Raw genomic sequence first — 14618 nt, forward strand, 5'->3', positions numbered from 1 at the left:
GTGGAAAGAAATTGCACGTCACGCACGGGACGGTCACCAGCACAATACCTCAGCGCAGCTAACAAAATGCGCGGGCAACGGCAGGCATTTGGCACGGTCCCTGCTAAGGCAGGTGAATGGAAATTTTGGAATTACCTTGACGCGGACTGTCCGTAATGTCGCACAAGAGGATATCTCATTGGCTATTCATTGTCAAGGGTATCCACAAATTAAAGTTGCTGATCACTTCCTTAGCCTCACAATAGTGTTCCCCGCACTTCTTGAACCGCCGTACAGAAGCGTAGAACCCCTAGAGACGGCGGCCCTCGTGAAATGGTCCCCTGCGAATCTCCGGGCCGGCAAATCCAGGGCAAGCCAGAGGCTGTGACTCCTTCTCAGACTTCACTTCTGCCTAGGAGGTATCGACGTCATTTTTTAGTCCAGTCCCGTCACAGCAAAGAACTTCTGGAAGCTGCTTGACGTCTGAGGAAGTGCTTTTGGTATTCAATCGCTAGTATCCAGTCACTTCACTGTACCTCAAGTGGACCTAAATGGTACCCGTCCACCATGTAGGCTAGAAACGCCTCAGACTCTCGACCACGCCAAGGGGGAGAAGACGATTCTAGTCCTGACGAGCATGCCTGCCGCTAAATGTTGACACAACAACCGGAAGCAGGCATGGGGTGAGTGGATACGGGGAAGCCCATCTCGAGACGGGATAGACCCATCAGAAGACTCAAAGATAGACCCACTGAGACAACCAACGGCAGAATTTCCACGTGGGCTCGTAGGATACTTGAATCACAAATATCTCAAGGGCACGGTAGCCCTACTACGCTGCCTGCCGCCCGGAAAACAAATGGCCTTCATCACCGGCTTATAATTCTACACGGTAGTGATTCTCTGAAGACCGAGAAAGTCCATTAGCAATGCCGGCCGGTCAAAGCGACCTCTATCTACCTACCTATATTACCAACCACTTCCTCATACAAAAACGACGATCACATCCTCCTCGCGCAGCCTGATCATCCTAACATGAGAATGCCACCAGTAAACTTGTGAAGTACATACAGTAAAGGCAGGAACTACCAGAAGGCTTTGATGAAGAAAGCTAAAGCTGAATACGATACATCCTTAGGAAGTTGGTTACCTAGCTTGAACCTTTTAGGCTGTGTGTTAGGGGGTTTCCGATTTCAGCTTCCTTCTATGTCTGCTGATTAATGACAAAGGCCAAACCCTGGCGTGAATGTGTCGACTTCGGAACATACGAACTGATGTGATCTTTTGGGCTTCTTGACGGTATCCTTGTGGCGCCAGGACGGGCTAGCATAGGCCCCATCCAAGGTATCAAACAAGCAAGCTCTCAAACCGGCACCGAACTCCACTGTATGCTGCCCTCATGCAAAATGCTTATTGTGAAGAGACCTGCTAGTGTCCATATTTCGCTTGATTTTCCGCATCTATAAGGCTTGATGATGCATCTCTTTCATTTGATCGGAAGCAAACCCGCGTTTAAGAACCGTTTTTGAGGCTTATCTACCGCTAGAGAAGGACCAAAGGTGAAGTATTGATGCACCGCCATTCGAACGTCTGACGACTTTATTGTTGACACCGCATTATCCACAACTTTGACAGAGGATCCGAACATGCTAACAAAACAGGGACCTACGCACATTGCAATATCTGTTCTCAACCCGACTGAAGGTGGGATATCTATGACGAAGCAAGACCATAACTGTAGGTAACCTAGGATTAAAGACAAAAGTGAACTGGATCTGCCCTAGAATTACTGATAAACAGTTTGGGGCATGGCTTGGATCGGAGGTCCTACACTAGCGGAAACCAGAGCAATACGGCGTGCTTTCCCTACCTAGTCTTGGTCAGGCCTGAAGATGTATAGAGATACTGTACGATATTGTACTCCGTTGAGATTCTCTCCCCCAGTATGTCCTAAACGGTCATACTAATCGAGGGTTCGAGTAAGGGGTAACGGGTGTTAGATGGAACACCTAGAAGAAAAACTACTGTAGCGTAAGTACTTAGTTGACCGATATGCCCTGCTCACCAGCCTGCCCATTGCAACCACTGGCGGTTCTAGATACATTATGATGCATGCACACATCAAACACTTGTAGACTGCTGACCTTTGGGGGTATTCGCGGTCCGGGTCGTTTCGGAGGAGGAGGTTTTGGTCCTATACCTATGCAGGCATCTCGAAGCGTGGTATGATGATGCCACCCATGGGATTTAAACTTCGATGAACATGGTGGGACAAAGGGAAAAAAAGATTAGATCAATAGAGAAGAAGGCAGTTACAGCTTTAATAGCACAATAAAACCTGGAACCTGATGTCCAATGTGGATGAGTAGCTCATGACATCGAGTTTTGCCTGGATCTGGTAGCTTTCACTCACTACAGTCACTCTCCTTTTACTAGCCAGCCACGAGCTCCGCATTCCTTCGGAAAATCAAATGTCACTGTTTTGTGGCAACCCTTCCGAGGTCCGTTGGTTTTGGGTACGGCCCGCGAAGTTTCTATGGTAAAAGCCGAATCATGGGGAAAAGTCCACCGTAAAGATTTTCATGAGACCTGCTAGTACCGCAACTAAGTGTGCCGGATCGTCCCGTCACATCCGGTCAGCTTAAACGCGTGGGGGATCTATCGTCCTGTGCATTGTTAATCCACGTTGGGGGTAGAGGTAAGGTTATCTTGGAGCCGGAAATGAGAGATGTTGCAAGATGAATGCAGGAGCTTATCTCCTTGGTGATGAGAGAATCTTCCAAAATGGACTCCCAAAGACCTCTAACAACTGGGCGATGTGTTGTCTAGCATGATATAGCGTGTGTTAAATCAAACCTGGAGGTAATTTCAGACTTAAGCTTGATGTTCACACCTTCTGTGTCCTCTCAAAACACCTGAGCATTTGAAGCTCGTCCTGTACACCCGCGACCTCATGGCGAGCGAGATCCTTAGTGTTGATGTTGGTGCCAATCCGTTACTGACACTATAACCTCCGCCAATGTTGACAATATGTGACTTCTGGTGTTGATTTTCCTCGAAGGGACTTACGTATCGATAAGGTATGGATCCTGCACCCTATCGAGTTTTCAGAACCCATGTCGTTTCGCAGAGCCGCAACCCACGAAACCTGCATGTGAGGTGGATTTTCGCTTCGTTCTTCCGAAGGTCCACATCTTTTGTTTTAGGGCCTTGATCCCTCACATCGTGAAGTATAGATCCATAGCAGATCACACTGTGTATGGAAGTCGTCGACCTTGGCAGACATGGAGTCATGGCAATACGAAAGTGACTTTACTGCAAAGTGAGGTGATTTGGAGCCATGACTGTCCAGCTCGTTCGGCTGGTTTCAGGTTGCGAATTTGGTGAACTGATACTGCCCGTCTTTAGTGTCGTAATGTTGGAACCAGCGAGGCACTGACAGATGACTACAACTCCAGCTCATGAAAAGTACACAGCGTTAATACTGAGTGTCGGAGAACCATTTGCCACGGAGCAGCGCCGTCAATGATCCAGCAACTTTGCTATATTGTTCTTTTCATAACCCTTTGGACCCTAAACTCAAAGAAACCGAGAGGAGGCATTTTCTGAGAGCTTTCGTTGAAGCATCCCCATAGTGCTCAGTAGAGACACAGACTGGGAGGCTGAACTGTGGAGGCACGTACCGAAGCGAAAAAGAACCTCCAACGAACTGTTGTGAGCGACAGCGAGCTTGGCGCTCGTGAACTGCCAAGTTCGCTATCAATTAGTTGCGTCAGCCCGTGGGCGCGACGGCCCGAGGATAACCAAAACTCAAGCCCAAGCCGAGCTGCCAACGAAGTGACACCGTTGAAGTGACAGGGTCTATCCAGTCGCGTGGGTCGAGTATTCGCGCAAAGTCGGTCGAGGACAAACCAGCGGCCAGCCGATCGAACGAGACTGTTCCGAAACGAGCAGCCAATGTGTTGAAGTCAAAGTGGAATGTCAGTGGGCCGTGAAAACAGTTTTATTGAATGATCTCGATGGATATTGCTGGTTCGCTTGGTCGCGTCGGAGAGAAGCGAGAGAAAAGGGCCGCAGCGCAATTGCGAAGGTGTTCACCGCCGTGCTCGAGTGTTACGGAATATCGAAAACATCGGAATGTTGTGTCGTTGGGTCTTCAATGTACATTCCGAGAGTGTGTAAGATCTGGTTTTCATCTGATAGTGATCTGTCACAGTTGTTGCCCTGTGACCGTCTTGCGAGATTCGAGTGTCGGCTTGGACACTGGGAAAAGATCATGAACTCCAGTGCTACTGTAGAGAACCCGTAGCCAGTGCTAGAGGGGACAGGGTGCAAGTTATTGGCCGGATCACGTGACCGCAAACACATGCCACACAACACTAGTGTACGTACCTTTAAACCATTGGGCAACCGCAAGGGAAGTTGCTCGGCACTACTGTGTAGCTCGGATCCACTCGCTGTCGCGAAGTCGGATTTTTTTTTTTTTTTTTTTTTTTTTTTTTTTTTTTTAAATTTTGGAAAATGCAAGGACCCCGGCTCGCCCCACCGGGGCCTTACGTAATGACTCGTCCGTGACCTCGCTTTATCGATCACGGCGCACATTTGGAATTGTCATAGGCAAGGTCTTCAGTCAACTGAACCGTTGCGACTATACGACCAAAAAGATTCACATCTTGACACAAAGGCTCACAGAATGAAGCGCCGAGCTAGATTCGATCAAACAAAAAGACTGTAACACAAAGCACTGCGATTGCATGTATCCCACCAGATGTTTCGCCGTTGGTGGTGGCGTCTCAGCGGTATTCCTACTCCTCATCTATTCAGCATGATGAGCCATAAAATTCGTGAGTTCAGGGGTGCGAATTCACAGAGCAGCAGCATCTCGCTGAACAGCAGAGTATCACCGAGCTACACTCTCCTTTACCTACCAAGCGGCCGCAATCAATAACACAGCAGCAGGCCAATCCGTCGTCGTGTAGGTATTATGTACACAGCCCTATGACACAGTACGGATCCTTACCGAAACGCTTCCCGCTGCAAATCCTCGTTAGCATTCGTCGTCCGGAGCCGCAATCCGGTCTTGGTCGCTCTTCGGGTCGAGTGGATCGGAGGGTCGGGCCCGGATTCGACAAGCGGAACGGTAACAAGGCCGCAGGGGTGAGGTCACAGGGCAAAGCGGCCTTATGCCAAGCGGGCCAAAGCGGCACATCCGGGACTCGCCAGTGGTCTCTCCGTCTCCCGGATGGGGCTTCTTACCATGGCCAGATGCAGCAAGGCAAGTTCCGACCATGCCGGCCATCCAAAAACAAAAATAAAAAGCCAAGGAAACAATCAACAACGTCGGTCGACAAGCCTTTGAGTGTGTAGGCATAATCCCAGCGGTTGACATTGAGCACCAGCCAAATTAGACGCGCAAATATGGAGTTGATGGAGGGGCCAACTCCGAAGTCATTTGTTGCGAACGCCGAAGCTATTGGCGGGTATGCAGTCCGGATGGAACTGTATACATCTGAAGCAGCCGCTAAGGAGGCGCGAGAGAACGCTGCTTTACCGTCCTCATCACCTCCCCTGAAACCTCTTTCACCGATTTCACCTCTCACTGTATCATGGGAGCAATGACCTAGTGGGCCTTGAGGTTTGGTGAGAAAGTATCCCCTCTCACGGTCAAGCGTCCACTTCCTCGTGGGATGCCACTATTCGAAACGAAAGTTCCCCTATCAACAGTGAACCGAGAGGAGAAGAAGCTCGAAAATCCGACAATCCGATGATGCTGAATCGAGTGATAAAGGCATCACGGATTCCAAGCAAGAACCTACTTCCTCTGTTCAGTTGGGTATCGATCAGGATACGTACAATTGGGATTCATCGCCAGTTCTGGCCATTGCGGTGACACTGGAGTATTAAAACAGGTCGAGGGTTCAAAGGGGCGAACGAGTTCGTCGCGTCTTTGAGAACTTCGCGATGCCGAGCCTCCCGGCCAATCACTTCCTTTCCCGCCTGTAAAACTGGGGCCGAACTCGGCCGGTTCCAGCAAACGTGGAATGACCTGCACAAGAGTTCGACACCAGCAATCTCTTCTTGGCAATCCTCATGATTGTGGCAGCTGGCTGCATGACGATTTTGACTCGATTGGGATGACTGTTCCCAAAGTCTTTGTTTCAAGGGGCCCACCGTCGCCACCAGGGACATGGCGATGACCATCAGGAAGGACTGTCCGCCGCAATGGCGACAGCACCTATCTCAGCCCATTGGGCACTTTCATTGGTTAGTTCTGGGTCACGCCGTAGGGCGTCAACGACGTACCGCGAGATATGCTCGCTGTAAGAAGCGAGTCCGTGATGGTACAATACAGAAGTACCTACACCTACCCCTACGCAGCAGACAGTACGTACCTGCCGTATAACCACGACGGCGAGAGCACGAGGCTCTTTTGTTTATGATCTACGCAAGGGTGGTAGTGAGATTCCACATCATGCAGATTACCGAGTAAGCCCGAACCAAGGGCGAGGACGGTACGCGATAGACGATGAGAATATCTAGGGAGATGGAAAACATATAATATTACGGACGGGCCCTTCCCCGGACGAAAGTGGTCCTCGCTACTCTATAGCAGATAATCAACACAGATTGACCGTCCAGTGGGGGTCATCTTTCATTTTCTCTTTCAGTCTCTCTCAGATTTTCCAGTGTTTACACCCCGTTGCATGGTAAACCACCAACCGGATCGATCGATTTACCCCTGAGCCGAGCCGGATATCTTAATCACCAACAATACGACCGTTGTCGACAACAGTCTAGCCCTCTTTCATTCAACAACAAGCTTTTGTTATAGTAGCACCAACACCACAAGACATCGCCATGGCGACAACGCAAGCAGCGCCCACGGCGGCTGGGGCGCCACAACCGCCCAAGGAAAAGATCCCCGAAGGAGGAGAGACACAACAGGACTACAAGCTCGTCACATTTGCGGAAGGAGACCCTGGAAACCCAAAAAACTGGTCGAAAGGGTACAAGTGGTACTGTACCATGGTGGTCGCCATCACCTGTTTCGTCGTCGCCTTTTGTTCCTCCGTCATCACTGCCGATGTCGACAGTGTAGCTCACGAGTTCGGCATCAGCCACGAGGCTGCTCTCCTCCCTATTACCGTCTTCGTCGTTGGTTTCGGTGTTGGTAAGTTTCTCCACCTGGGAAGAAGAAAACATGGAACCATTTCGGTTATCCTCCGAGATCTAACATGCTATGACACAGGTCCGATGGTTTTCGCTCCGCTTTCCGAAGTCTATGGAAGACAGATCATCTATGGCACAACGCTTCTCCTCGCCGTCGTCTTTATCATTCCTTGCGCCGTTTCCAAGAATATCGGCACACTCATTGTCTGTCGCTTAATCGACGGTATTGCCTTTTCCGCGCCCATGACCCTGGTCGGTGGTACTCTTGCCGATTTGTGGAGGAATGAGGAGCGTGGTGTGCCCATGGCTGCCTTCTCTGCTGCTCCTTTCATTGGTCCTGCTAGTAGGTTTCCGTACTATGAATCCCTTTTGTCCACTGTCCTCGAATACCTATCTCTAGTATGGTAGCAAATACTGACTTGGTAATCCTCAGTTGGTCCTCTCGTCGGTGGTTGGCTCTGTCTCGCTGGCTGGCGCTGGCTCTACTGGATCCAGCTCATCCTGGCCTTCGTCGTCTGGGTCCTCATTTCCTTTACCGTCAAGGAAACCTACGCCCCCACTATCCTCGGACGCCGGGCCGCGAAACTCCGCAAACAGACAGGTGACAACTCGTACGTGTCCGAGGGCGATCTGGACCAGCGTCCCTTCTCGGAGCGCATGAGCGTCTTCCTGATTCGGCCCTTCCAGCTCTTGTTCCGCGAGCTCATCGTGCTACTCATCTCGCTCTACATGTCCGTCCTCTACGGCCTGCTGTACATGTTCTTCGTCGCCTACCCCGTCGTCTTTGAGGGAGGCAAGGGCTACTCGCACGGCCAGACGGGCCTTATGTTTATCCCGCTCGCCGTCGGCGTCATCTGCTCTGCGCTTTGCGCCCCCTTGGTTAACAAGCACTACCTCAAGCAAGTCCAGAAATACAACGGCAAGCCCCCCGCCGAGATTCGTCTGATCCCCATGATGGTCTCGTGCTGGTTCATCCCCATCGGCCTCTTCATCTTCGCCTGGACCTCGTACCCGCGCCTGATCTGGGTCGGCCCCTGCCTCGCCGGCTTCCCCATTGGGTTTGGTTTCATCTTCCTCTACAACTCGGCCAACAACTACCTCGTCGACTCGTACCAGCACCAGGCTGCCTCGGCGCTTGCCGCCAAGACCTTTATTCGTTCCTTCTGGGGTGCCGGCACCGTCTTGTTCACGGAGCAAATGTACCACCGCATGGGCGACCAGTGGGCCTCGACCTTCTTGGCCTTTTTGGGTTTGCTGTGCTGTCTAATCCCCTTTGGTTTCTGGAAGTTTGGTGCTCGCATCCGCCAGAGATCCAAGTACGCTTTTGGCGGCGATGACGTGGATGGCTCGCAAACTTCGGATATTGAGAACCAGAAAGACGTTGTCGATCCGAATGCGCCGCTTGTTCGTGATTCGTTGGCGTTGGAGAGGGCGAGGTCTTATGTTAGCAACCCTTAAGCGGTCTGTCTACCTACCTAAGCAACGGTTCAATCGTTTTTTACACAAATGGATCGGTCTTTATGAGGGATTGATCCGAATCACTCGCTTCGCTACATGAAGTAGCAATTGCGCAATACCAACGCAGAGTGAAGGAGACAAGAAAGAAAAAAGGAGGACCAATCCATCTTCTCCTTCACGGTCAAGTCGCCAAAAAAGATCCTCTCCATTTCAAAAATCAGGGGTTGTTTTACCACACACAATCATAGAGGTACATAGAGGTACACATACACAACCATCACCATCAACATCCACGGCGTCATCCGCGATCAGATATCCCCCTTGTTTTTCGGCGTTTACTGCGAGGAGTCAAAACTTTGTTGGGTGTTGAAGCAGAAGAAGAAGCATGCATGATTTTATGGGTTTATGTTTTTTTGTTTACTTGGTAATGTGTTTCAGTTGTTTACGGGATACTTGATGTTGGACGAGCCATGGGACTGAAGTTGATGTAGATTTCTTTGTTTTTTTCTTCGTTTTGTTTTAAGAGATTCCCCCAATATTTTATACCCTACACTGGTAGTCAATAATAGAAGAGAGCATACATCTACACTAGATTTTCCATACTTGCTGACTCCGAAATAAGGAATTGTACAGTGATTTTATGGCGTGCGAATAGAAAGGTGTAAGCGACGGGAGTTCCTTATCCAGGGGCATCCTTTGGCGCCTCCGAGCTTCCTCCCCGGGGGGAAGGGCCCTTCGGGTGCCCGGAGATGTACTGTGGTACATAACAGCGAGAAGGGAAAAGATCCACAGTTCGTCCTACATACCTACCTACCTCTACTACCTGCACCACCACCTCCTAGTTCCCGCCGCTCACAATCACATCAACATGTTTACAAAACAAAACTACAAACGCCACTCCCTTCGAAGACGAACATGCCAAAAGCTATGTAGGTACCTTACGCTACGAACAAGTTCAAATGATTCGAGTGGTCGTGAAGCGCCTTAACACTTCCCAAGTTTTACTTAAGACGGGTCTGGCTGGTCATCGCCGACTTCGGATGCACGACAACCACCCTTTTTAAGTCGGCTGGCTAGCGGACCAAAGTACCTACCTTATCTTACCAAGCGGGCTCCTAAATCACCTCCAGGTACAGTGAGTAAACTAGCGCCCAAGACAACCTACCTATCTACCTTAGTCACTGTAGCTCGCTCATACCAATCTAACTGTTAAGGGCGTGTTTGGCTATTCTGAAATTGGGCTCTGAAATGGATTCTCTGAAGTGGTTTTCAGAAGAACAGCACGAACCCTCCTGAACCGGAATTTGGCAGCAAATGCCAAGATTGTGAGCTCCACCCTGTTCCTGTTCAGAACAGCATTTCAGAGTCCCGTTTGGTGAAATCTGATTCTGAATTCTAGTATTCTACCTTTTTAGGGTTAGGGTTAAAAAGAAAAGAAACTATCATCAATGTCTTTTATATATAACGATAATATATTATAACGATGCAATACTTGGCAGGTATAGTAGTTTGATTTTGTTGTTTTTTGTTGATGATGAGGGTAGTCACGTGGTGCTTGAAAGTGTGAAATCTGATTTCAGAATGTCACTTCAGTACCCGTGGGTGTGAGGTTGGCTTGTGTCAGGAAGGCTGGCCAAGCTACACCCACTCTCTTGTAGAGAGTGGGCCACTAAATGCTAGGATAGCACTTTAACATAGGACAAGCCAAATTGTATGGGAAAAAAGTAGAAAAAGTTGTAGTGCTACAACAAAAGAAATTTGAAAGATGTAACTTGAGTGAGAGCTTTGAGGAAGTATGAGTAAGATTTTGGAAGCTTTTTAGGAAAATCCGATACCTTATAGTAGTGCTGTTTATAAAGAAGACGGAAACTTCACCAAAGAGGACAGGAACTTCATCATTTAGGATGCATTGTCTAACATTGGAATGCTAAGAAAAAAGTATGGGTTTCAATGTCTACCAATTCATTTGCTTCGGAAAAATTTCGTAAAATTCTATTGTCTTTGTTGAACTATAAATGATTTCTTTTTATTTTCATCTCTGAAATTCCTTTGGTTGTAGTGTTGTCTCTTGCTACTAACTATTTAGACTAATACTTTTCTTAGCTTATCCTATGCAATTTGGCTGTCCTATATTAAAGTGCTGTCCCAGCATTTAGTGGCCCACTCTCTGCAAGAGAGTGGGTGTAGCTTGGCCAGCCTTCCTCACAAGCCAGCCTCACACCCACGGGTAGCTTTCTCGATTTTGAATAGTTTAGAATCGATTATTCTGAATTTCAGAGTATGCACGCAATTTCATTGGTTGTTTTGATGAAGTGGAGCAACAAATTTCAGAATGGATTTTTGGGGGGGATTTCAGAGCTAAAAATTTCTGGGTGTTTCCAAACACGGCTCTGAAAAAACGGCTCTGAACACTTCAGAGCCCAATTTCAGAATAGCCAAACACGCCCTAACAAGAATCGATTGCCTCTAACCTCCACCTCGGCCGCGTTTCGCACGAAAACTAACCCACCAGACCCGCTAGACCCGCTAGACCCACCAGACCCCACGAACCCTCCCAGGGACCTAGCCATCCTTCTGTCGCTCAAGGGCGATTTATACCGCGAGACTCAGACGAGTAGTAGTGTGTACATACGATATCTCTCACGAGCGAGAGCCCTAGGCTCTTACGATTTCGCGCAGAGCCATACGTTCGTTATCCTCGTTAGCCGAACATCCCGTCCCGTCGTCATGTCAAAGACCAGACCGCACCGACGACATTGGCTTCGGATCGTATGTCCTAGGCTGACCGTTGGCCTGACCCCTTTTAATTCCAAATAACTTCAAGTGGGCACATGGAACTAATGTCCTTTCCTTGTATTAACTAGCAAGAAGTTCTACATTGCACCACTGCGCGACGTTGCGGTACAGGATTATCGTGCCAGACAAGCACATTAGTACACTTCGCGATGTACGTATAGTACACTGCAGTATACGCGCGGCCGCGGCGCGAACAGGAGTAGTCACCTAGGCAGGTACCCCCACTGAACTGTTTGATGACGTATGGCCAAGATATCTGGGTGTGTCCCGCTCGTTTAAGGGGCCGGGAACTTCAACGTCGATGTATCTGTACAACGTCCAGCAGTTTCTGTGGCCAAGACATTCTAAAATGCGGCGAAGGAATTTCCTTTGAGACAGAACACAGATCAGAGTCGCGGTCACTTACCCGAGACAACTTGAACGGTCGTAAGTAGGTTTGAATGATAACAACTTTTGTTGTCAAATCTCTATATGACGCGACCCTCTCAACAACTCGAGCGTCTACACTAACCTAATATAACATGCAATACATGCTGACTGGACACCGTGAGAACCAAAACTCCGTAATATCATGCTTTCAAAGCTGTGCCACACAGCGGCTATGTGGTTCATGCAAAGTACGCAAACCATCAAACACGGGACAATGCAACCTCCCTTTTGCGCACCCAGACACCTCGTTCTCTGTTTCTGTTCTTCTCGTCTTCGTTTCGTTTCGGTTATTTCTACTTCCGTCATCTTGATGCTCACCAGCCTCAGCCGCAGCCAAGGCATTACTTAGACTCCCTACGCTGACTTTGATGACAAGCTTCATCAGACCTCAGCCGGTTTTCGGCTTCTTGAACGGCGTGCTCCCAATCGGCCTGGTGGAGATACCAGAGCTCAACTGTGGATACCCTAGACAAGCACAAACCTAACGTCAGCATGCGTTTCGGCCCTAATGCACTGCAAATCATCCGCTAAAAGATAACCACTGGGAAGAAATGGGTCACCACTTACACAGCCAGACCAATTGCAACTCCAAACCAGAGTCCTTGCAGTTGCCATCCCAGAGCCCATCCAGTCGAGAACGAAATGGGCAGGGCAATCAGGTAGTACGAGAAGAGATTGGTGAAACCGCCAATTCCTTGTCTGCCAATGCCTCTGAGCAGACCGTGGGATATGGCCGCCAGAGCATCTACCAATTGCAACACTGCGCAGATTGGTAGAACCTTGGACACGATAGCAGCCACTTCTTCATCCTTGGTGAAAAGATACGGAATCTTGAACCTCAAACTGCTGAGTAGTGTCATGTTGAACAGACCAACAACAATACCGCAGCACAGTGCCTGGACAGTTTGTGCAAGTCAGCGTTTTTGCGTACCAAACCGTTAATTTGACCTTAAGAATTCGGAACATACCACTTTGGCACTGGTACGCGCAGCGTCACTCAGTTTGGCGCCAATGAGGTTAGCCACACGCGTGGACGCAGCAATAGAGAGTGGGAAAGGAATATTGAACGTCGTCGATGTGACCGTGACGAGGACGCTCTGCGCAGCCAGATGGGCACTGCCGAATTGACTGGCGGCAAGTGTGAGAACTTCAAAAGCAAAGTATTGAGCTTCAACCATAATCATGCCAGGCAAAGCCAGTCGGATCATAGGACCTAGTTTGGATATCAGCAAGTTGTCTTCTGCGCACATCAGATGAGTGTTTACTTACCCCAGTTACTGAACGCATGTCGACTCAGTCCGTTCCAACACTCCATACCCTGGATGAAGCAGACATAGAGGAAGAGAAGGAACGGCAAAAGGTTCTGCGTAAAAACGACAGCGCTTGCGGCACCCGTGAATCCCCATCCCATTCTCCAAACGAAAAACCAGTTGGCCAGCACGTTCAGTGGTGCACCAATAAGCAGAACGAATGTGGTGGCGTGGAAGAGACCTTGGGCTTGGACGAAACGCTTGCCGCTCTCAAACGCCGCCACTCCGGGAGTTCCAAGAATGAGGACTCGAAGATACATGCCGGCCAGTGCTGCGGTATCCGGATCGGGGATAATGCGGTTCAACACGCCACCCGAGAACCACCACAGCGTTGCAATGGGCAGGAGCAGGAGCCACAAAAGATAAGTCATTCTCTGTAGCTGAAGACCGACCAGCTTCTTGTGACCAGAACCAAATGCCTGGGCGCAGAGCGTATCCAAGCATGTCGAAAGCCCCTGAACTGGAGCGTAACATGTGATGTTGGCCGTCATGGTAGCAAGACTGACTGCTCCGAGCTCCAAGCGCCCAATTCGTCCGACTGTAAAGACACTGGTCACGGTGACCGAGTAGTGCAGCAGGAAAGTCACAATCAGTGATCGCGAGTACTTGGTAATTGTCTGGGCCTCACGTTGCCAGGTTGTCTTGAGCATGTTCTGAGCAACAGCTCGTTCCCACTGATTGATCTCCTCGCTGATGGTTGGCGATGGCGGCAAAGGATACTCCTGAAGAAGCGGTGTCTCCTCGAAGGCCTTGTCTGAGACAGGGACCTTGGTGCTAAACAGACGACGGTACAATTTTTTCCATAGAGGATCGTCGGGTGACCGAGGATGCTTGGGTGGGAGCAGATGGTTATCGCGAAGAAGACTGCGTTCTGCGGCGCGCGATTCGACAACATCGGTCTCGCAAACAATCGGACTACCTTGCATTTCGCTGGCGATGATGGGTCTGAGGGTGCCATAAGCGACACCACCAGGCCGTGAGACGAGATGACCAACGGGTAGAGACCCGACGTCGATAGGCGGTTCGACATCTTCCTCATTATCGGAGCGGCATTCCTCGTCTCGTTCATGTTGCTCGTCATCCTCCAACTCTGCTAAATCCCTGGCGAGGATCTCTTGGGCGATTGGTGCGGTGGACAGGTACGAGGTTCCGAGAAGGGATACTGTGTCGAAGATGGTTTCATGGAAGTCCCGAGACTCCCTACGTGCGGCAGACCCCCTACGTCGCCCGGACGACTGAATGGGTATAGGTGGTGAGGCCATGATGAATGGTACTAGAAATCCAAGAACAGTCGTAAGCTATGGTCCCTAGACCTCGTGATGGCATCCGGGGCTTCAGAACGGTGGGCAAGAAAGCCTATGTGCAGTTCTTTGGGGTGTTTGTGGAGGACAGGTGGGTAGGGAAAGGATCATGATCGTCGGGACGTAGAACTAACCTCTGCAGCAAGTGGTGAAGATGACGGAAACACTCGACGGA

The 14618-nt window shown here is 49.7% G+C and overlaps 3 protein-coding genes across 3 annotated transcripts; 2 read left to right on the top strand and 1 right to left on the bottom strand.

Annotated features, from left to right (window-relative positions):
- Positions 1 to 6594: 6594 nt before the first annotated feature.
- On the top strand, positions 6595 to 9195 carry NEUTE1DRAFT_89835 (uncharacterized protein; the record flags this gene model as incomplete). The annotated part of the gene is made up of 3 exons (XM_009857316.1): positions 6595 to 7150; positions 7229 to 7492; positions 7583 to 9195. 3 exons carry the CDS (start codon positions 6838 to 6840, stop codon positions 8605 to 8607), a joined length of 1602 nt encoding a protein of 533 aa, XP_009855618.1.
- Positions 9196 to 11839: 2644 nt separating this feature from the next.
- NEUTE1DRAFT_118596 (uncharacterized protein) lies at positions 11840 to 12190 on the top strand (the record flags this gene model as incomplete). The annotated part of the gene is made up of 1 exon (XM_009857317.1): positions 11840 to 12190. One exon carries the CDS (start codon positions 11925 to 11927, stop codon positions 12141 to 12143), a length of 219 nt encoding a protein of 72 aa, XP_009855619.1.
- On the bottom strand, positions 12174 to 14404 carry NEUTE1DRAFT_89836 (uncharacterized protein; the record flags this gene model as incomplete). Its single annotated transcript, XM_009857318.1, has 4 exons — positions 12174 to 12297; positions 12400 to 12728; positions 12801 to 13045; positions 13102 to 14404. The coding sequence occupies 4 exons, from the start codon at positions 14402 to 14404 to the stop codon at positions 12174 to 12176; spliced, it is 2001 nt and encodes a 666-aa protein (XP_009855620.1).
- Between the last annotated feature and the right edge of the window lie 214 nt (positions 14405 to 14618).

This window comes from Neurospora tetrasperma, assembly GCF_000213175.1.
Source record: "Neurospora tetrasperma FGSC 2508 unplaced genomic scaffold NEUTE1scaffold_81, whole genome shotgun sequence".
In the NCBI taxonomy this organism is placed as follows: domain Eukaryota; kingdom Fungi; phylum Ascomycota; class Sordariomycetes; order Sordariales; family Sordariaceae; genus Neurospora; species Neurospora tetrasperma.